The sequence below is a fragment of the Notamacropus eugenii genome, chromosome 3 (genome assembly GCF_028372415.1).
Source record: "Notamacropus eugenii isolate mMacEug1 chromosome 3, mMacEug1.pri_v2, whole genome shotgun sequence".
Lineage (NCBI taxonomy): Eukaryota > Metazoa > Chordata > Mammalia > Diprotodontia > Macropodidae > Notamacropus > Notamacropus eugenii.
In genome coordinates this window covers 484,993,905-485,014,470 of record NC_092874.1, presented here as the reverse complement: position 1 = coordinate 485,014,470, position 20,566 = coordinate 484,993,905, and the positions used below count along the sequence as shown (strand labels likewise).

The following is a 20,566-nucleotide window of genomic DNA, read 5'->3' as shown; positions in this document are numbered from 1 at the left end:
TCTGGGAGAAAACCATTCAGAGATAGGAAACAAAGAAGGTGACGTGTCCCAGGTCCCTGACGCAGGAGCCTTGTTAGAAGGCACTGGGAAGGCTCACCGGGGGACACAAACCTCCCAAAGGCTATTGTGGGGGAAGCCACGGGAGCTAGCGGCAGAGACCCACTGATCTTACCATGACAAGGGTTTGCAAAGCTCTTGGCGGACAATATTCTGTTTTCCAGATGAGGAAACCGAGAAGAGCCTTGCCTGCTCCTAGGTCCCAAGGATGCAGGAGCCTGGATCCTGGGTTTCCAGTCCAGGTCTAGTGCTTAGACCCGAGGAGGGACTGGATTTTGCCTCTCTCTATATCCCCAGCACTTAGCAGAACACTTGGCATACAGCAGGTGCTTAATAAATGTTTATCAATTGATTGGCAGGGAGGGGCATCAGGAGGAGGAACCCCATGCCCTGGGCTACAAGGGTGTGCAGAGGAGGAGGGAGGCAGCCTGAAGGCTGACCACCCTGAGGTGGTACTTACCACAGACATGTGTGCTGCTAACAGCCACTGTGGGGGTATGTGGAAGTGGGCTGCGGCAGAATCCCCTAGCACAATGAGGCCCTTGGCTTCTGAACCTAGGAGGGACAATTTATTAGCGTCAGCTCTGTGCTCTGGGTATGTGGGGTCTCCAGACTAGGCAGCAAGAAAGCTCCCCAGTCTGCCTACAGTGGAGCACATGGCCCCTTTCTGCAGTTGGGAGAGATTTATGACCTGGAGCCCAAAAGGGAATTTTCCTGCCCTGTCAGAACCCCACATCGACAAAGCAAACACGGACATATATGGCCTGGGAGTGGGTTGGTGCAGTAGAATCCAGGTCAGAGGACCTGAGTTCAGATTCTACCTCTGACACTACTGACCTGATCTGGACAAACCATTTATTTCCTTAGACTTCATTTTTTTCCTCTGTAAAATAAAAATTAAACTAGGCAGTCTCTGAGTTCCTTCTGGCTCTAGAGCTGTGATCCAAGCCTTCAGGTGTGTCTGGGTCCTCACCTACAGATAGCCACCCATCATCATGACTGAGGAAGGCTTTCTTCCATCCCAGTTACTGTCCACATTTGGATGTCCTTGGAGTCATCTATTCTAGGCCTGCCCCCCTCCTTTGTACAGGTGGACACTGAGTTCACAGAATTCTATCCCACTGCTAAGCCTGAAAATTCACTATTTGAGAAGGAAAGGCCTGTTTTTGTAGGGGCAGATCTCCAGACTGTCCTGGAGCATTTTCTATATTCTGAACACAATGATCCATGCAAACCTGAATTATGCAAGTGGAATCTACCTGTTCTGGTTTCTGGCTAAGGGAGGGAGATGTTGGAGCCATTAAGAGCCTTCCTCGGCTCTCTTTGACTAGTGCTCTTTTAAAAATCTAATTTGATTTAATTTGTCAATTAGCAAGCATTTATTTTCTCCTGCTCCTATTAACCCTGAGACCTGGTCCTGTCGTGGGGAACGTAATAGATGGCTGTTAGGCCAGGAGCCTTGGCATCGTCTCTCTAATCTGACTTTGGGTGACCTTGGAGAGGCAGACAGCCTCGAGGGCTGTCCTTGTCTGCGTACAAGGAAAAATGTGTCCAGGAAATGTAGATCTACACACCTGAGCTAGGGCGCATCCTCACTTTAGGCAATATTCTTGCCAGTTGAAATGTAGTGCCTCTGAGGGACTTGAGCATAGATGTGCCAGAAGTTCTGTCCTGTCCTGGTCTTTCTTCTCTTTTATTTACACCTTCTCTTCAGTTGTCACAGATTCAATTATCTTCTTCACTGCCTACAATTCCCAGATTTCCAGCCCTCATGTCTAGCCTGGGCTCCCAGCCCATATCACCAACTGCCTGTTTGACATTGCCACCTGGATGTTCCCTGGGCTGCTCAAGTATAAAGCAGAGCTCATTGTCCTTCTTATAACCTTCTCCTTATTTCTGTCCAGCTCATCCAGTATTCTTCCCTCTCCTCCCTCCTCCACCCCACCACCGCCCAATCCAATATGGTGCCACAGTTTTCCCTTGGTGGAGTCTGTCTCTTATCCCTACGGTCTACTCAGACAAGCGCTGCTCCATTTCAGGACCCTCTCACCTCTAGTCTGGACTATTCCAGGAACCTTCTACTCCCCCACCACTTCCAGGCTCTCCCCTCTCCACTCCACCCTACACCCAGGCACCAAGCCATCTTTCTCAAGCACAGTTCTGGCCATGGTGCTCCCGGCTCCCTAAGCCTCTTTGACCCCCTCTCACCTCTAGATCAAAGCCCTGGCTATTCTATTTGGCACTGCTAAACTTCTGGATCAGACTCCAGATGATCTCCCCAGAATAATTACAGGTGACAACCCTTCGGTGTTCCCTACTCCTCCACTGCCCACCACTCTGCACTTGAGGTGAAATGACTTCTTGGCTGCTTCCTCATTGCCCGGTTCTGGCTCAGGACAGGCTGTCTCCCAAGCTCGGAATCCTCTCATCTTCCACTGGCCCCCTTGGAATTCCTGACTCCCTCTGAGCCTCAAGTTCAGCATCCTCTCTTCCCAGGGCCTTCCTTTCCCGAGTCTCCCAGTTGGTAGCACCCACTCCTTCACCTCAGATTTACTTTGTCCATGCAGCACCCCACTGGAGTTGCACTTCAGAGCAGACACAGATAGGCTCTGTTTCCCACCAGCCATAATGACATTTCTTATTGGTGACTGAACTGGACCTCTGTGGATATACTTAAAGGAAACACCTGCCCATCACATTCTTTTTCCTTCGCACTTCAAGATCCCCAGCATGTCTTCCCTGAATTGTTTCCTTCAGCTACCTAGAGTGGAGTTGGCCTCTTCCATCTTCCTTGTCAAAGCTGGATGTGCCCAAAGTGACTTGATGGAAGAGCCCTCCTCTCTCCCACTCTTGCTACTCTCCCCCTACCCCTGTCCTCCATACAGGTGGGGGTCGTTGGTCTTCACCAATAAAGAGAGAGTCCCATACCAGCGGATGTTGAGATTGAGGTTACGGTTAAAAGTCCATTTTATCTTTTGCACTAACTGGCCAGCTGTGGGCTAGCTGGTTTGGTTTGGTTCAGAATGCACAGAATAGATTAGAATAAGCTATGAGAGAGAAAGATGTACCTTCACAGAATTTCTTCTCATAGGGAACACCATCTTTTGGATCTATACCCTGTCAAGGAAGAAATCAAGAGATCAGCAGATATTTGTGAATTGATGGAACAAAATAAGTACATTTCAAATAGTTTTCAGAGATACAGGCAGATTAATAAGTATGAAATCCCCAAATGATGAATAGTAGTATCCTACCATGACACATCTGTATCCATGCTCAGATACGAGTCAGATCAGATATAACTGTATAGGCCTGATATAACAGTTATCAGTGTTAGGAGAGGAATTGAGTCAATCAACCAAATAATCTGACCCCACTAAATGTAGCTGCTAAAATAATTACCAGGTAAAACATCTCCTTAGAGATAATCAATCAGAATTGTAAACTAGATGCGAACATGTCCAAGGCCTCTTTATTGAAGGAGTCATTCATTCATTCATTCATTCAAAGTATTTTTTTCCTTTTTTTATATTTATTTGTTTTCAGTTTTCAACATTCATTTCCACAAAATTTTGAGTTCCAAATTTCTCCCCATCTCTCCCTTCCCCCACCACAGAAAGCCCATGCATTCTGATTACCCCTTCCCCCAATCTGCCCTCCCTTCTATCACACCCCTCCCTTCCCTTATCCCCATCTTTTCTCTTTTCTTGTAGGGCAAGATAGATTTCTGTACCCCATTACCTGTATTTCTTATTTCCCATTTGCATGCAAAAACAATTTTCAACATTCGTTCCTAAAACTTTTGAGTTCCAACTTCTCTCCCTTCCTCCTTCCCCACCCATCCCCACTGAGAAGGTAATCAATTCAATATAGGCTATATATGTGTAGTTTTGTAGACTTCCATAATAGTCGTGTTGTGTAAGACTATATTTCCCTCCATCCTATCCTGCCCCCCATTTATTCTGTTCTCTCTTTTGACCTTGTCCCTCCCCAAAAGTGTCTACTTCTAATTACTTCCTCCTCTCATTTGCCCTCCTTTCTATCATCCACCCCACCTCACTTGTCCCTTTCTCCCCTACTTTCCTGTAGTTTAAGATAGATTTTCATACCAAATTGGGTGTGCCTGTTATTCCCTCATTAAGCCAAATGTGATGAGAGTAAGCTTCACTTTTCCCCTCTCACCTCCCCCTCCTTTCCCCTCCATGGAAAAAACTTTTTATTGCCTCTTTAATGAGAGATAATTTGCCTGATTCTATTTCTCCCTTTCTCCTCCCAATGTATTCCTCTCTCACCCCTTAATTTTGTTTTTTTTTTAGGTATCATCCCTTACTATTCAACTCACGGTGTGCCCTCTGTCCATATATGTATATGTGTGTGAGTGTGTACGTATGTGTGTGTAATCCCTCCAGTTACCCAAATACTGAGAAAAGTTTCAAGAGTTACAAATACTATCTTTCCACGTAGGAATGTAAACAATTCAACTTTAACTCTTATGATTTCTCTTTCCTGTTTACCTTTTCATGCTTCTCTTGACTCTTGTGTTTGAAAGTCAAATTTTCTTTTCAGCTCTGGTTTTTCCATCAAGAATGCTTGAAAATCCTCGATTTTATTGAATGACCATTTTTTCCCCTTAAGTATTAGACTCAGTTTTGCTGGGTAGGTGATTCTTGGTTTTAATCCTAGTTCCTTTGACTTCTGGAATATCATATTCCAAGTCCTTCAATCCCTTAATGTAAAAGTTGCTAGATCTTGTGCTATCCTGATTGTATTTCCACAATACTCTAACTGTTTCTTTCTAGCTGCTTGCAGTATTTTCTTCTTGACCTGGGAACTCTGGAACTTGGCTACAATATTCCTAGGAGTTTCTCTTTTCAGATCTCTCTCAGGAAGTGATTGGTGGATTCTTTCAATATTTATTTTTACTCTATGGTTCTAGAATATCAGGGCAGTTCTCCTTGATAATTTCGTGAAAGATCATGTCTAGGCTTTCTTTTTGATCATGTCTTTCAGGTAGTCTCATAATTTTTAGGTTGTCTCTCCTAGATTTATTTTCCAGGTCAGTTGTTTTTCCAATGAGAAATTTCACATTATCTTCTATTTTTCATTCTTTGGTTTTGTTTTATAATTTCTTGGTTTCTCATTAAGTCATTAGCTTCCATCTGCTCCATTCTAATTTTTAAAGAACTATTTTCTTCATTGAGCTTTTGAACCTCCTTTTCCATGTGGCTAACTCTGTTTTTTAAAGCATTCTTCTCCTCATTGGATTTTTGGGTCTCTTTTGCCAACTGAGTTAGTCTATTTTTAAAGGTGTTATTTTCTTCAGCATCTTTTGGGTCTCCTTTAGCAAGCTGTTGACTCTCTTTTTATGATTTTCTTGTATCGTTCTCATTTCTCTTCCCAATTTTTTCTCCATCTCTCTTACTTGATTTTCAAAATCCTTTTTGAGCTCTTCCATGGCCTGAGACAATTGCATATTTATTTTGGAGGTTTTGGATTCAGAAGCCTTGACTTTTAGGTCTTTCTCTGATGGTATGCATTGTTCTTCCTCATCCAAAAGGATGGAAGAAATACCTGTTCACCAAGAAAGTAGCCTTCTATAGTGTTATTTTTCCCCCCCTTTTTTGGGTATTTTCCCAGTCGGTTACTTGACTTTTGAGTCCTTTGTCAAGAGGAGGGTATACTCTGGGGACCTGTAAGTTCTCAGTTACTCCAAGGTGGCACAATCAAGGGAGAGGAGTTTGCCCCTTTCTTGGCCTGCAGTGTGGTCTGGGAGCAACCACAAACACTCTTCTTCCCAGGATCTGTGAGTAGGATTCCCTCTCCAGAGTGTCCACCAGCTCCACCACACCAGCCAGCATTCCTTCTCACCTCAGGGGCACCACTCAGGGCTGAGACCCAGATCAGAGACTCAAGTCCCACAGGGTCTTTAAGCAAAGGGTTCCCAAAATGGATGCTGACACTGCGGTGGCTGCTGCTGGTGGGGCCAGATCGCGTTCACTTCTCACCCAAATGAAAAAGCTTTCTCACTGACCTTTGAAACTATCTTTGGTATTTGTGGGTTGAGCAATCTGAGAACCACAGTTAATGCCAGGGATTCTGCCCGCTGAGACCTGCTCCAGTCCGGTCCCTGCCAGGCCACAAGGTCAAGAGTGGGCTGTGCTCCACTCTGCACTAGTGCTATAGACCTTTCCTGTTGGCCTTCCAGGGTCTCTTGGGCTGGAAATCTCTTTCACTGTGTCATTTTGTGGCTTCTGCTTCTCTAGTATTTGTTTAGAGTCCTATTTTAAAGATATTTTATGGGCTATGGAGGGGGGAGCTTCTACAGGTCTGTCCTTCTACTCTGCCCTCTTGGCTCTGCCCCCCCATTCAAAGTCTTTATATAGAAAAATTACTTAATCAATTTAGAAATCCTTGAAACTTGTTGGACAAAGTGGAGTCATGTGGTACAGGAAGGGTAATTTGATTGGGTGAGATTTGGCCACACCCTTCTGGCTTTGTATAAAATAGCAGCTTAATTCAGAAACTCTGCCTTTGAAGAGAATCCTGAGTAGGGAAGGGAGAGGAGAACTGTTCCAACCAACCCCTGAGAAGAAATGTCTTTGGGGAGGAGGTAGAGGAGGAGAGCCCTCACCTTTAAATCTCCTCCCCTCCCCTCACTCATGGCCTTAGATGACTTTGTGAGCTTTGAGGGGTTACAGGATTTGGAAGTTCTCATTGATGCTCTGGCAGCATACTTGGATCAGCAATAGCTGGTGGCCGCATCTACAATAGGAGCCAAGGACAAATTAGACAGCTAGACAAAAGCAAAAACAGCTTTAAGATTCTGTAAGGAACCCAGCAGAAGTCTACACCACATGGGAGGAGAGCTACATGAGTACTATTCAAAGTGAAAGAAGACTTTCAGTGACCCAAAGTCATTAGTTAATCTTTTGTTACATGTGCTGTTTGAGCAAAAGTCCAACTTTCCTGAGGAGAGTGAGCCCTAGATTTCCTGGGGAGGGGGACAAGAAGGATATTTCTACCAAATGTTCTTACTATACCACCCTAGTAAATACCTAGTCACCAAAGGTAATTAAATCTGGATAACTGATTCACATTGACTGAGGATCATGGGGTAGGGGAACATATGAAGGGACTCAGGAGCTAAAGCATTAAAAAATAACCCCTAATCCTTCAGGGCTGGGTTTAGAGCCCTGAGGGGGGCAGCTGACACCCACCCCTATTTCTGCTGCTAGATCCAGCCTGCCATTTCAGGTGGGGTTTGGGAGTTTAGCTCCAGAGAAAGTGTTATGTGAGTATTATAAAGAAAGTTTCCAGCGAGGGGAGTAAAGGAAAAGTATCTAAAGAATCAGTGTAGCTGCCAAAGCAGCTCTTTTTTGAGCTCTGCTATCTAGAGAGCGCATACCAAAGTGCAGACAGAGGCACATAACAAAGGAACAGCCCAAAAGCCTGGGTTGACCCTGGACCAGTATTTTCAGGGAGACTGGAGGCCAGAATGAGTTTTGACTGGTGAACAATCAAGCACAAGTAACTGCCTGTTTACCGCTGAAGCCCTAGAGGTGGCATCACTATGTAGACAGATTGGTGAACTGATAGCAGATGACAGAAAAAGAATGACTGAAATTTTATTTTTTTCCTTTCTTCTTCACCAAGGAGAACAATTTTCCCATTTGAAAAAGCTGTGGGGTGGGGGTGGGGATATTATAAAAGGAAATTGAAACCTAGCACAGGAGAGCATTTTGTAAGAAAGGCTCCATTGTCCAGGCCCAGAAGAAACGTGGCCCGGGATACCACAAATAGCCAGAAGGGTGATTGCAGCAGATCCGCTAGCCATTCTTGAGGAAGCCTGAAGAATGGACAGAGCACCAGGAGACCAGAGATGGAAAAATGTTGTCCTAATTGGGAAGGTGGATTTCATGAATTGCTCCCTGATGAGGTCGGTGTTGGTTTCTGGTGAAGCTTTAGAATGTATTGGTCAGCAGGTCTCCCAGGTGAATATAAGTTCCTGGAAGACAGGAACTGACTGTTTCGCTTCTGCCTTTCTATCTCAAGTGCTTGGCATGGTATATCATACGTGTTTAATAATTATTTGTTGAATTGAAATTACTTAGAAAAGAAAGCTCTTAGGTTCAGGACTGGAAGGAACCTTAGGTTATTTCACTTTAAGGATGAGGAAACTGAGGCCTAGAGAAGCTAAATGGCTTGTCCATGGTCACACGTGTATTTGGCGGGGAGGGTTGGGGTTTAAACCCAGGAAAGCCAGTGTCTTTACTATTGCACCACACTGCCTCTTCTCAGGTGATCCCTGAGAGCCAGCAGGAGTTAAGAATAAATCAAACGTAATTCTGACCTGCTTCCTTTTTGGGCAGGTGTGTTGATTGGTAGATCAGGCAGATGCCATCGTTACAAGGGATTGTGACTTTAGCAAGACATTTGACACATTTTAGGATTAAGACTAACCATTGAGAGCAATCATCTGATCAATGCAAAGTAGATGTTGCTATTTGAACATCTCTGCCCAAGAGTGTTGATTTATTAATGTCCCTCTGGAGGAGATCTCTGATGTCCTAGTGACAACTGGAATAGGATTACGCCTTTCTATCAACTCCGGGGGGCAGAGATATAGAAGACACAGTCAACAGATGAGCCAATGACCTTGAGGTGGGAGGCAGAGGGTTTAGGCCCTCCATACCCAGGTGTTTTTCAGTTGTATCCTAATTTTTGTTACCCCATTTGGGGTTTTCCTGGCAAGGATACTGGAGCAGTTTGCCATTTTCTTCTCTAGGTCATTTTACAGATGAGGAAACTGGGGCAAACAGGGTTAAGTGACTTGACCACACAGCTAGTAAGTGTCTGAGGTTGGATTTGAATTCAGGTTTTCCTGACTCTAGACCCTGCTCTCTATTCATTGCAACACTTTACTTCCCATTTGAACTGTCTTACGAAGATTCTGAGGATCACTTGGCAGGATGAGGCACTAGACACTGAAGTTCTTGCTCGAGCTAAACTGCCAAGCATTCAAACTATGCTTTAGAGAGCACATCTCCGATGGACTGGCCATGTTGTTAGAAGGCAAAATATGCACTTGCCAAAAAGACTATTTTATGGAGAACTTGCATGGGGCAGGTGATCACATGCTGGTCAGAAGAAGTGATACAAGGACACTCTCAAGGTCTCTCTCAAGGACTTTGGATTTGACTGTGCAACATGGGAGACACTGGCACAGGACTGCTCAGCATGGCATGCTCACATCAGAAAGGGTGCTGTGCTCTTTGAGCAAAACAGAATTGAGATAGAACAAAGTAAACATAGTATGCGCAAATTTGGGATATCCACCCCAAATATTCACACGGACTATCTGCCCAACCTGTGGTAGAGCATTCTGAGCTCATACAGGTCTGACCAGCCACAGTCGGACACATTGAAATTTCACTTTATTATGGTGATGTCATTTTGGTCCTCTTCGAAGATGAAGGACAACCAACCCTGGTGGCAATTCTGCCTTCAGAACTCCACAGCTTGATCCTTCAGAGTCCCAGAAGAGAGGGTCCCATCTCCCTGTGTCCAGCTCCTCTCTCTACTCCATCCTGTGCCCAGATGCCAAAGAGCTGGGTACTCCTACAGCCCAGGTCTGATCAGTCATGACTTCTCTTCTCAGGAATCTTCAGTGACTATTGTCTCCAGGAGAAAAGGCAAACTTCTTTTGAATCTTATAACTGATAATCCCGGAGTTCCAACGTATCTTTGTAGATTTCACATTTACCTTACTCTCTGTCCTGCCCTCTGGGATCCAGCCAAACTGGCTGGTCTCCATGACGACAGTCCATCTGTTACCTCCAGGGCTTTGCACAAGTTGCTCTCCACATGCCTGCAAGGCTCTCCTTTCCTTTGTCTCTTGAGACTCCTAGTTCCCTTCCAGATAGCTCAAGTTCTTCTTCTGTCAAGATGCGTTTCCATATTCTCCAGTTTATTGGTGTCTCCCTGAAATTATTTCGATTTCATTTGGCATATATGTGTTGACCTCTCTGTCGTGTTTCCACTCACTAAATAGCTCACTGAGAGCAGGAATTGCTACGTTCTTTGTCTTGAAATCACCAGAATTTAGCATAGTGCTTGGTACATAAAAACATCATGAACTGAATTAAATAGTTTGGAGAGGAAGGCTATTTGTAAGGGATGGCAAATTCAGAAAGAGCTCAGGATCGCATTTCTGTGGCTTACCCAGATGCCATTACAATTGGAATCCTCTTGTGCATCCCAGTTCTCTGGGCTGAAAAGGAAAAACAAACTGATATTTATTACCCCAAAAGGTGATGTTGCTGAAGGAAAATCAAGACTTTTCCCAAAGAAATGAACCCTGTTAGCTTTTGTTTTTTCTAACATAAGTATTTATGGAAACTGTGGACCACTGAAGCCCCCAACATGGTACAAACACATGGTCCTGACTCTGAACACAAGATGAATGATGTAAGTCCAGTGATCCCAGTCATCTTTGTGATTGATGCCAATGACTACCACCAAGTCACCCACATTCTGAGGACCCCTGCTCCCTGTGGACATGATTCATAGAACATTTATGTGTTAGTCTGCTAATGTTGGCTGGATCTACAACTCCCTTGAAGTGGTCCATGTAGTGCTCTGCAATGTCTAATCAATTTAAGAGAAATATCTGACTGGATTCTGGTAAAATCACCCACCTCTCTGTGCCTCAGTGTCCTTACTTCTGAAATGAGGGCAGTGGACTGAGTGGTTCCCCAAGTCCATCCCAGCTCTAAATCTATGTTTGAGATCCAGGCAGACACATCCCAGTCAGAGCCATGTCATGCCTTCTTGTTCTGGTAAACTCAGAGGGACTGGATGGACTGGAACATCTGCACCCTTCCCCAGGGACCAAGCTCCCAGCCCTACTCATTCAGAAACTTTCATTTGTAGTAAGAACAGCTTGGAAGGAGACAATCATCTTTGAGAGATGGTTTTCAAAATCCCCTGGGCACTTGGGAAAGTTACCGTCGGCCTGGATAGATGTTTCTGCTTCTGTCATTGCAATCTCGTCCTCTCCAGTAAAAGCCTCTCAAAGTCTGAAACATCAGAGATAAGTTGGGTGACTTTTTCACTATTTGATGGGCAGGGTCATCCTAGATTTCAAAGTGCTTCCTCCTAGGCATAGAGTCTAGGGACTGAAGGGACCTCATGGGCTTCTAGTCCAACATGGACGTGTCAGTGAAGGGGGACTTCCCAATTTCCTGGGCATCCCAGACCTTCTTCAATGGCTCTCATTCTTAAGCAGGTGTTCCTGACACTGACCTGGAACCTGTCTTCTGACCCTCTTCCCACCCCACTGCTTCTGGTGCTGCTCCCAGGGGCTAGCAGAATTCTGCTCTGCCTTCTTCCCCATGACAGCCCTTCGGAAGACACTTTCACCCAGACATCGTGGCCCCTAAGCCTTCTCTGCTCCAGAATAATCAACCCCTAGGTCATGAAACAGAAACTAGCAGGGCTTTGGGTTTAGGCTTCTTTGAGTCTTCTCTCTCTGAGTCAAAGCCAGTCCAGTTCTAGAAAAATTTACACCTATCCAGGGAACCACAGGGCATTGGGTATTGGGGTCTACAACCACATCTTTCTCCTGAGGTCTTCAGTAGCTACATATCACGCTAGTACAATCCAATGCCAAGGCTATTTATTACCATTTTACCATTAATTCTTCCGGAAGGCTGCTCTCAAACGACAGAGCCATTTAGTGAAAAAAGGACATTGAAGTGGTGATGGGATCATTGAAGGACCCGGCAGAAGTGAAGGGCAAAGGGAAAAGCTGATCCAAGTTGGCTTAGCAGGAAGCCTTGTCATCTTGCTATTCCAACACATGGGCAAGATGGAAATATGGTGGCCTTTGGACACTTGCTCCTTTATCCACTGTGAAGCATGCTAAATGGCCTGAGCTAATGTTTTAAGCTAGAATTAATTATTTTGAGAATTATTGAAAATTTCATGAGATCTAAAAAACCTAGGATTCTACCGTCTTTATGAGCATCTGTGCCACAATGTGACAGAGGACGGAGGGCTGGACTCGAGGTCAGGAACATCTGAGTGCAAATACTACCTGTCCCTTATGACTCTGGAAAGGTAGCTTCGTCTCTTTACCTCAGTTTCTCCATCTGGAAATTGGGGACAATACCCATTGCACTGACTTCACATGGCTGTTAAGAGGCTCAAGTAAGGCGTTTACCAATGGCTGTATAAATGTCACTTGTGAGGATGATGGTGATGGACTGACCGACTGATGTGCAGACGCCCTTAAAGGGGGATATTTTCCTCAATCCACCCCACATTTAAAGTGCAGAAAATCGCACCTGTTTGCTCTAAGGAGAGGGGATTTGTGGGAAGGAAGAGTCGGCGGCGTCCTAGTACTCACGGGGAAAGCGCTGAACTTGTCCCCGTCTGCGTCCTCCAAGGGCAGCGCCATGCTGAGAGCGCTGGGGATCAAACAGAAAAGAGCCTGGTCAGGATCCCCAAGGGCATCTCCGGGACTTGTGAGGACAAAGGCAGTCGATGCCTGGGAACTGAAAGATGACGCTCCCCACTTGGTGTGACCCTAGAGACCCATTTAAAACCCCCAAATCAAAGAGTGATGCGCAGGCATACTGCGCCCCCACTGCCCTTCCGGCTATTTCCCGCTTTTCTCTTTATCTCTGTCTCTCTGTTCCCTCCATCTCTGTCACTCTCTGTCTCCCTCTCCACTCCTCCTGTCACACACACGCACACCCTACACATACACACACCACACAAATCACACACACATACACACACATGCACACACAAACGCACACACGCACGCAAACACACCACACACACCACACATACGCACCCACACACCACCCACACACCACACATACACATGCGCGCACGCACACACACGCACACATATACACACACACACACACACACACACACACACACACACATATCCCTTTTGGCTTAGTCAGCTTCCTCACCCCTGCTCTTTGAAATCAGAGTAGTCTCATCCGGGCTTTCATTGGGCAGATCTCAGTGTCTTCAGCTGAACATCCCCAGACATTTAATCAATAGCAGAAGCTCCCTTGGATGGCTTCCTCTGACGCAGCTTGGTGGCAATGGGGGGGTGGGGGAGAGAGAGATAGCACAGTTCCCTACTCGTAGGCTGAGCCGAGACTTCGGACCACGAGGGCTGCGCAGCAGCTAGGGTTGCGGAGTTAAGTGTCGGACTTGAAGCACAAAGCCCGAGTTCGAAGGCCGCCTTAGACAGTTACGAGCTGTGTGACCCTGGGCACATCAGTTAATCCCTGCCTACCTTAGTTTTCTCACCTGTAGAAGTGAGGATAATAATAGCACCTATCTCACAAAGTTTATTTCCAGGATCAAATGAGATGGCATCCCATTTGCAAAACTTAAAGTGACATCGAAACGCTGGCGATTAAGGGTGAACTTCTAGCGGGGCCCTTCACCCCAGGGTCAGTTACCCTTCCGGGCTTCTTGAAGACAGTGATGGTGATGGTGGTAGCAGCTAACGTTTATGTAGTGCTTACTGTGTGCCAGGTGCTTTATAATGATCTCATTCAATCCCCACAGCAATTGTGGGGAGGGCAGCTAGGTGGTACCGTGGATAGAGTGATAGGCTTGGAACCATCTTCATGAGCTCAAATCTGGCCTCAGAGACTACCAGCTGTGTGACCCTGGGCAAGTCACTTCACCCTGTTTGCCTCGATTTTCTCATCTGTAAAATGAGCTGGAGAAGGAAATGGTGAATTACTCCAGTCTCTTTGCCAAGAAGATCCCAACTAGGGTCACAAAGAGTCAGACAATATGGAAAAAATGACTGAACAATAATGAAAATAATCATGAGTGATAGGTGCTATTATTATCCCATTTTATAGACAAGGAAACTGAGGCAAAAAGAAGTGAGATGATTTGGCCAGAAGGCCACATTTAAACTAATGTCTACAAGTCCAGAGCTCTATGCCTTGGGCCACCTAGCTGCTCCTATACCTATAACTCTCTAATCTTACAACTGTGTAGATAGGTGTTCCTGATAGCCCCACCCCCTTCTGGAAGTTTGACTGAGGAAATAGGTCAGTGAGGCATTGGGGAAGGGAGGACAGTGTGTGCCGAGGGATATTTTCCTGTATATACTCCAAGGTTCCTTTTCCTTTGCCCTTGAAAGACCTTCTTGTGAGTTTTAGGGTACAGAAAGAAGGAGATTTTAAAAAAGAGAGATGTATGTTGCAACCACATGGCCATTGGTCAGCCTGGTCAGAGAGGGGAGCCACTGCACACACACTGAAGGTTTGGGCTCGAATGACAGTACAAGTTGAGGTCTAGTCCTGGATCTCAGATGTGGTATAAGCTCCCCCTCCCCCAGGACTACAAGAGTCTGAGCTGGGGTGGGGCTGGGGTGGGGGTCAGTCTGAGCTGGGGTCGGGTTGGGGTGGACGTCAGTCCCAGTTGCCAGGGAGAAGAGTCGAATCTAGATTAGAGATGAATTTGAGGGTTTAGGATCAGCACTTTTGAGAACACTGACAGCTGGTTGGATGGAGGAAGGACAAACTCTCCTGTGACCAAAGTCAAATGAGATGTAACAGGGATCAGATGAGATAAAACATCAAGGACTTTGTAGGCTTTTATAGAAGTGTTAGTTTTTCTTCTTGGTTTTTTTTTTAATCCCAGCGGATGCCAACGATTGCGTTTGGGCATAAACTCATTGAAAGGCATCATTTCATCCTTTGTGCTTGTATCCCTGGGACCTAAGATAGTGTCTCACACACAGTAGGAGCTTTATTGATACTTGTTCATTGACTTATTGATAAAGGATCAACCACTGAAAATCCTCAAGGTTGCTTGTGAATGGGACCTCTCTTGTTGGTCAATAATTAAAGTGACTTTCCTGTGGGCTTCTAGAAAGCAGAGTAGCCAGCCTAATGTGGCTCTTTGGTGGTTCTCCTCCTGCCCCTCTGACCCCTCCTTGGCCTCCTTCACTGTCTCATGGACATGGTGTGACCCGCTTTGGCCTGTGCCAAAATTCACTCAGCCCTCCTGAGTGTATAGGAAAGGAAAGCTTCAATTTGCTTCATGAACTGAAGCAACGTGGAGAAGTATGGACTCCATTCCCACCGCCCATATACACACACTCTAGACTGAACAAGCAGACAGAGACAGATCTGGTTCTTAGACATGTCCCATGTCTACTTCCTACCCCACCCCAACACACAAATGCTAAACTGTATCCACACTGGACACTTGAAGAAAAAATAGTTATTGATTATGGATGGATTTTTTTCCTTGACTAATCCTTTTGTCTAGAAATGGGTACAGCATTCCTTTTACCAGACTGCACACAGTCATTTCCAGTTCATTCAGTGCCAGGTTTAAAGCTATGATTTTTAAAGGATTTTGAACCAGATGAGTACATTGTAACTTCTCAGACACGCCTGTCCCCTGGCTGATGTTTGACTTGGGGGTCAACTAGCTCAGTTTAGTCTTTTTTCTGGTTTGGAAGTTGATCAAGACCACCCTTGGCCAGCATAGACCCCTTTCCAAGCTTATTGCAGACCATATGAGCATGGACTAGATGTAGAGTTCCATGAACTGGAATGTGTTTCTAGGTCTAAGTCACTGTGGGATGTGGGGTGGGTAAGACATCCCCCTCTCTGGCCATCTGTCTCCTCTGTAAAATAAAGGAGTTGAATGGAAAAATCCTGAAGGTTTCTCTGGTCCTGAATGATGCGAAGGAAAAGTCCCAAACAAAGCAGAGCAGAAAAGGAAGTGACAGGTAGGAGCTCAGGAAGGTAGAGGTGTCATACTTACTATTTAATTTTCTGACAAATCTTGGCCAAAGCAGGAATTGAACAGATTCCCATCAAGCCGCCAGGACCAGTCTAGAAAGAGAGATGGATGGGTTAGGTCCTGGCTGGTCTGTGAACTGCTGGCAGGGACCCAGATGGCATTTCCCCCTGACTTTTAAGGCCACCCCACCTACCTCATCATCCCCTAATATCTCAGGCACCTTCAGGGTCCTGTGGATTCACTCCTACTTGTCTCCCCAACAAGGAAGGCCAGACCCCATACTCCAATCTGAGCCCAATCTTCCTCATTCTTCAGTGCTCCAATCACCTCCCCAGAATCTCCCTGAATTACTCTGCCCCAATAAGCTCTGTGTACTGATTTTGAGATTCTTCTTCAGCTTCCTGCATTTTCTCCATCCTGAACCCCTCCCCCAATAGGCCCACCCATCGTTTCCAATTTTATTCTGTGGCTCAGGGGATGGGGAGGAGAAGGGAATTATGACTCATAGAAAGAACTTAACAAAGATATGTACATTTTTTATAATGTATCTAATATAAAGCAAACTTGCCTTATGGGTCACAAGAATAGATATCTGACTGGAAATCCGGACCACCCTTCTCTAAGGGCGTTGTAATGCTGACTTTTGGGGGAATGGGACTTACTCCTTCCCTTGCCTGTCTCGAGTGGTATTGGGCTCGTATTCTATCTATGGATCACAGTATCTCAAATGTTGGTAGCGTAAGGGTATGATGCTTTGGAAAAAAGATCATTTTCCCTCATCATTCTCAAGGGGAGCTTATTACAGCCTGCTTAGCTGCCTTCCATCAAATGCTAGTTACACTAATGACCATCACGAGTAGCCATTAAATCCCAATCAAAGTAAGCATTAAATAGAAATTGGGGAAGTATATTGGAATAGGTCAAAGGATACACAAGGACAAATGGGGTCTTCAGTTGAGTTGGAAGATAAGATCTTAGCTCAATAAAGAAGAGAGAAAATTATCTCACCAAGGACAGTCCCACTCTTAGAAGTCCCTAAGGTTACAAGATTTGGAAGTCAGGGACCTGTTGGGAACTGACTCCCCATGGATCTGGGGCTCCAGGGAGATCTCCCATCTGTCATTCAAGAGAGCTTGTCTCTCTCTGCTATCTAAAAGTCCTCCAACTATCTGAAGAAATTCTTTCTCCATTCACACAGACATGCTCTATCCCAGCTCAGGAGTCAGCTAATCAGGAGTCATGTCCCTCTATACATGCCAGCACGGCCACGGGGCTTTTCTCTCTCTCCTTCTTTGTCTCTGTCTCTCTATCTCTGTCTGTCTCTCTGTCTCTGTCTGTCTCTCTGTCCCTGTCTGTCTCTCTATCTCTGTCTCTCTGTCTCTGTCTCTGTCTGTCTCTCTGTTCCTGTCTGTCTCTCTGTCTCTGTCTGTCTCTCTGTCCCTTACCCTATTAAGTTCCAGATAATAGAACCCACATTACAATTCTGCATCTGCATTCCACTTTCAACTCTATAGGCCAAAGATATCCTGACCTTTAACTGGAACCACATTCCTCCTGTCTAAAAATTACCCAAGTGGGGGGTGGGGGTGGGGGAGGAGGAAATGAAACCCATGAGGGCATCTGCCTAGTGCTGCCAGAGGTGGCTCATTTTGAGATTTGGGGTCCAGAGAGTTCAAGTACCTTGGCACCTGTACATATAACACATGAGACATTTTACAAACCTCACAAATTACCTATAGATAAGGGTTTGAATCAAGTCAATAAGCGTTTATGAAACATCCAGCATGAAAGAGAACAGGGTCTGGAGTCAGGAAGACCTGAGTTCAAATATACCTTCAGATACTTACTAGCTTTGTGACTCTGGGCAAGTAGGCAGCTCTCTGTCTGCCTCAGTTTTCTCTTCTGCAAATGGGAATGATAACAGTCCTTCCCTCCCAGACTGTCTGAGGATCCAGTTAGGTCCCACCTAAATGCTCTTGGCCATCCTTAAGGCTACAGAAGCATGCCATTATGGATTCTGAGACACTCTGAGACTCCGGAGATGAGAGGTATCCTACTTTTAGCCCCATGGATTAAAGTCAGGAATGCCGTGACAGTATTGTGGGTGTGAACATGGGAGCTGTGGTGTTGCCACTGCTGTCTAGGGAAGGTGTGCTGGTTTATCCATCACGGGCATGCACCCCTTTGTGCCAGGGAGGCATAGGAAGAATGAGAGGGATGACTGCTAGCTCTCGTTCAGCTGCCTTTGTGGAAGGGGCTGCCAGGCCACTGAGGAGGGAGGGCTGAACCAGAGCCCCCAGGTTGCCCATGGCACCAGGGCACTTGGGCCCAGCTCCCAACTGGGTGCTGTATCAAAAGGGACTTGGAACATGAAGATGATGAGACCAACACAGAGACTGAAACCTTCATGTCAGCATCATCTGCTTCCCCCTCCGATTTCTCTTCTGCAGGGGATGCTCACTGACCGCAAAGATGGACTCTGGGGAGAGCTAAGGCTTTGCTCTTGCTCTCTCTCTAGGTGGAGTCTAAATCCTGCATCAGGGGCCTGGAAAGGTTGGGGGAAACGGCAACCCAACGTGCAGGTGGGCTGTGGGCAGAGGCCACTGTGCCTGTGGAGTTTGCTCTTTAAGTCAATCCAATCCAACAGGACGTTTCTTCAGAAATGGGGGCTGAGCAGAAGACCCCAGCGCATTCTAGGCCTCCAGTCCTGAAGGAAAAGCCTCCACTCAAGCGACCTGAGAGTATGAGAGGTGAGATAGAACCAGACCCCCCTCTCTGTCGCTCCAGGAGCCCAAACTCTCATCCTTCATATCTCTAGCTCGGCGGCTTGGCATCAACCCAGACAGAAGCTGGTGAGGATTTCCCAGCTTTCATCTGGGCCACCAGCCCTCAGCCTATGTGTAGGCCTGGTAGTCAAGGTGAAAGGTCCTTCTGAAAGGAATCGTTCTTGTTCTCCCAGAGGACAGTCTGGCCCAGTGGGGAGAGCATTGTATGGGGAGCAAAGGACTGGATTCAAGTCCTGCCCTGCCCCTTCCTAGCTGTGTGGGCCTAGGGAACTCCGCTTCTCTGAGGTTCACTTTCTCTCTGTGGAGGGTGCGTCCACAGTGCCCAGGACAAGGCCTGCCACAGTGGAAGTACTTGATGAGCACTCGATCATCACCTGGCTCGTCTGTAAAGTCTAGAAAACATTTTTACACATGTAGTTCACAAGGTTGTTCTGAGAGTGATCATACATGTAAGGCATGTCTTAAGCCTCCAAGGGTTGTACTGATATCAAGGGCTATTGTTTGTCCATGATGGCATCGCTAACTGTGAGTGTAGGCCAGTAATAGGACTTACTGCTGTGGCTAAAGGGAATCAGAATAGATTTGGAGTCTAGAGGCCATGCAGGCCGTCTGGGTGAATCCGCTTCTATTTGTACAGAGGACAACGAGGCTCAGAGTTAGGTAACTCACCTAAGGTCTCACAGCTCATGACTATCCAAGGTGGAATCTAAACCCAGATCCCCCAGACTCCACCAGTCACATGCAGGGAGTGACCCAGAGGGGAAAGAGAAGGTGATATCTGGGCTTTGGTCAGAATTCCCACAGCCAACCCTTTGGCAGCTCAGGGGGGAGAGCCCGGGGGCTTACCAAAGTTGGTGAATGCCAGGCAATCTTCCTGGCCCTGCTCAGCGCTCTTTTCAGGCCCTCCTGTAAAGGCAGAATTAGATGGAGTTAGGGTCAGGCAATAGTTTGGATTCCCATACTCAGAGTTGTGTGTATGTGTGTGGTGTGTCTGAGTGTGTGTGATTGTGTGTGATGTGTCTGAGTGTGTGTGTGATTGTGTGTGATGTGTCTGAGTGTGTCTGTGATGTGTCTGAGTGTGTGTGAGTGTGTGTGATTGTGTTTGTGATGTGTCTGAGTGTGTGTGATTGTCTGTGATGTGTCTGAGTGTGTGTGATTGTGTGTGTATGTGTGATGTGTCTGACTGTGTGATTGTATGTGTGTGTGTGATGTATCTGAGTGTGTGTGTGATTATGTGTGATGTGTCTGAGTGTGTATGATTGTGTGTGTGTATGTGATGTGTCTGAATGTGTATGTGTGTGTGATGTATCTGAGTGTGTGTGTGATTGTATGTGTGTGTCTGAGTGTGTGTGATTGTGTGTGATGTGTCTGAGTGTGTGTGTGATTGTATGTGTGTGTGTCTGAGTGTGTGTGATTGTGTGTGATGTGTCTGAGTGTGTGTGGTTGTATGTGTGTGTGTAACTGGTTAGGATACAAAGGAGGTGGGACCCAGGCTATAAGAAGTGATGATGGTCCCTGAGTGAAGACGGGCACCTCTTTCTCATGGTCTGAACTTGGGTGAGGTTGATGACCAGGCATCCCTGCTCAGGCAAAGAACTTTTGGCCACGTTTGGAAAAATGTCGATTGCATGTGTGGTCCTTTTGGGCCTAAGCAGGAAAGTCTTGAGTGGAAAGGAAGGGCATGCGCTGTCACAGAACCTGAGAACCTCAGCACTGGTCACTGGTCTGACTATACCTGATGGGTATACCTGATGACCTGCCAGCCTCAGCTTGAAGACCTCCGAGGAAGCAAAGACCCCCTCCCAAGGCAGCTCCTTCCACTGGGGGAAGCTCTAAGTGTTAGGAAACTTTTCCTGACCCCAAATTTGTCTCTTTGACACTTCTGCCCATCATTTTGCCTGGGGAGGCCA

At 46.2% G+C, this 20,566-nt stretch overlaps 1 protein-coding gene across 3 annotated transcripts in view; it reads right to left on the bottom strand.

Annotated features, from left to right (window-relative positions):
- The window catches only part of AOAH (acyloxyacyl hydrolase), a 108,339-nt gene that overhangs the window by 41,542 nt on the left and 46,231 nt on the right, over positions 1-20,566 (bottom strand). For all 3 annotated transcript variants that reach the window (XM_072599138.1, XM_072599137.1, XM_072599136.1), the window contains exons 6-12: positions 19,503-19,562; positions 15,892-15,962; positions 12,467-12,527; positions 11,065-11,135; positions 10,279-10,327; positions 3,126-3,174; positions 518-612 (exon numbers count right to left, since the gene is read on the bottom strand). In XM_072599138.1, the coding sequence (XP_072455239.1) occupies positions 518-612; positions 3,126-3,174; positions 10,279-10,327; positions 11,065-11,135; positions 12,467-12,527; positions 15,892-15,962; positions 19,503-19,562 (456 nt within the window). The remainder of the gene's footprint in view (positions 1-517; positions 613-3,125; positions 3,175-10,278; positions 10,328-11,064; positions 11,136-12,466; positions 12,528-15,891; positions 15,963-19,502; positions 19,563-20,566) is intronic.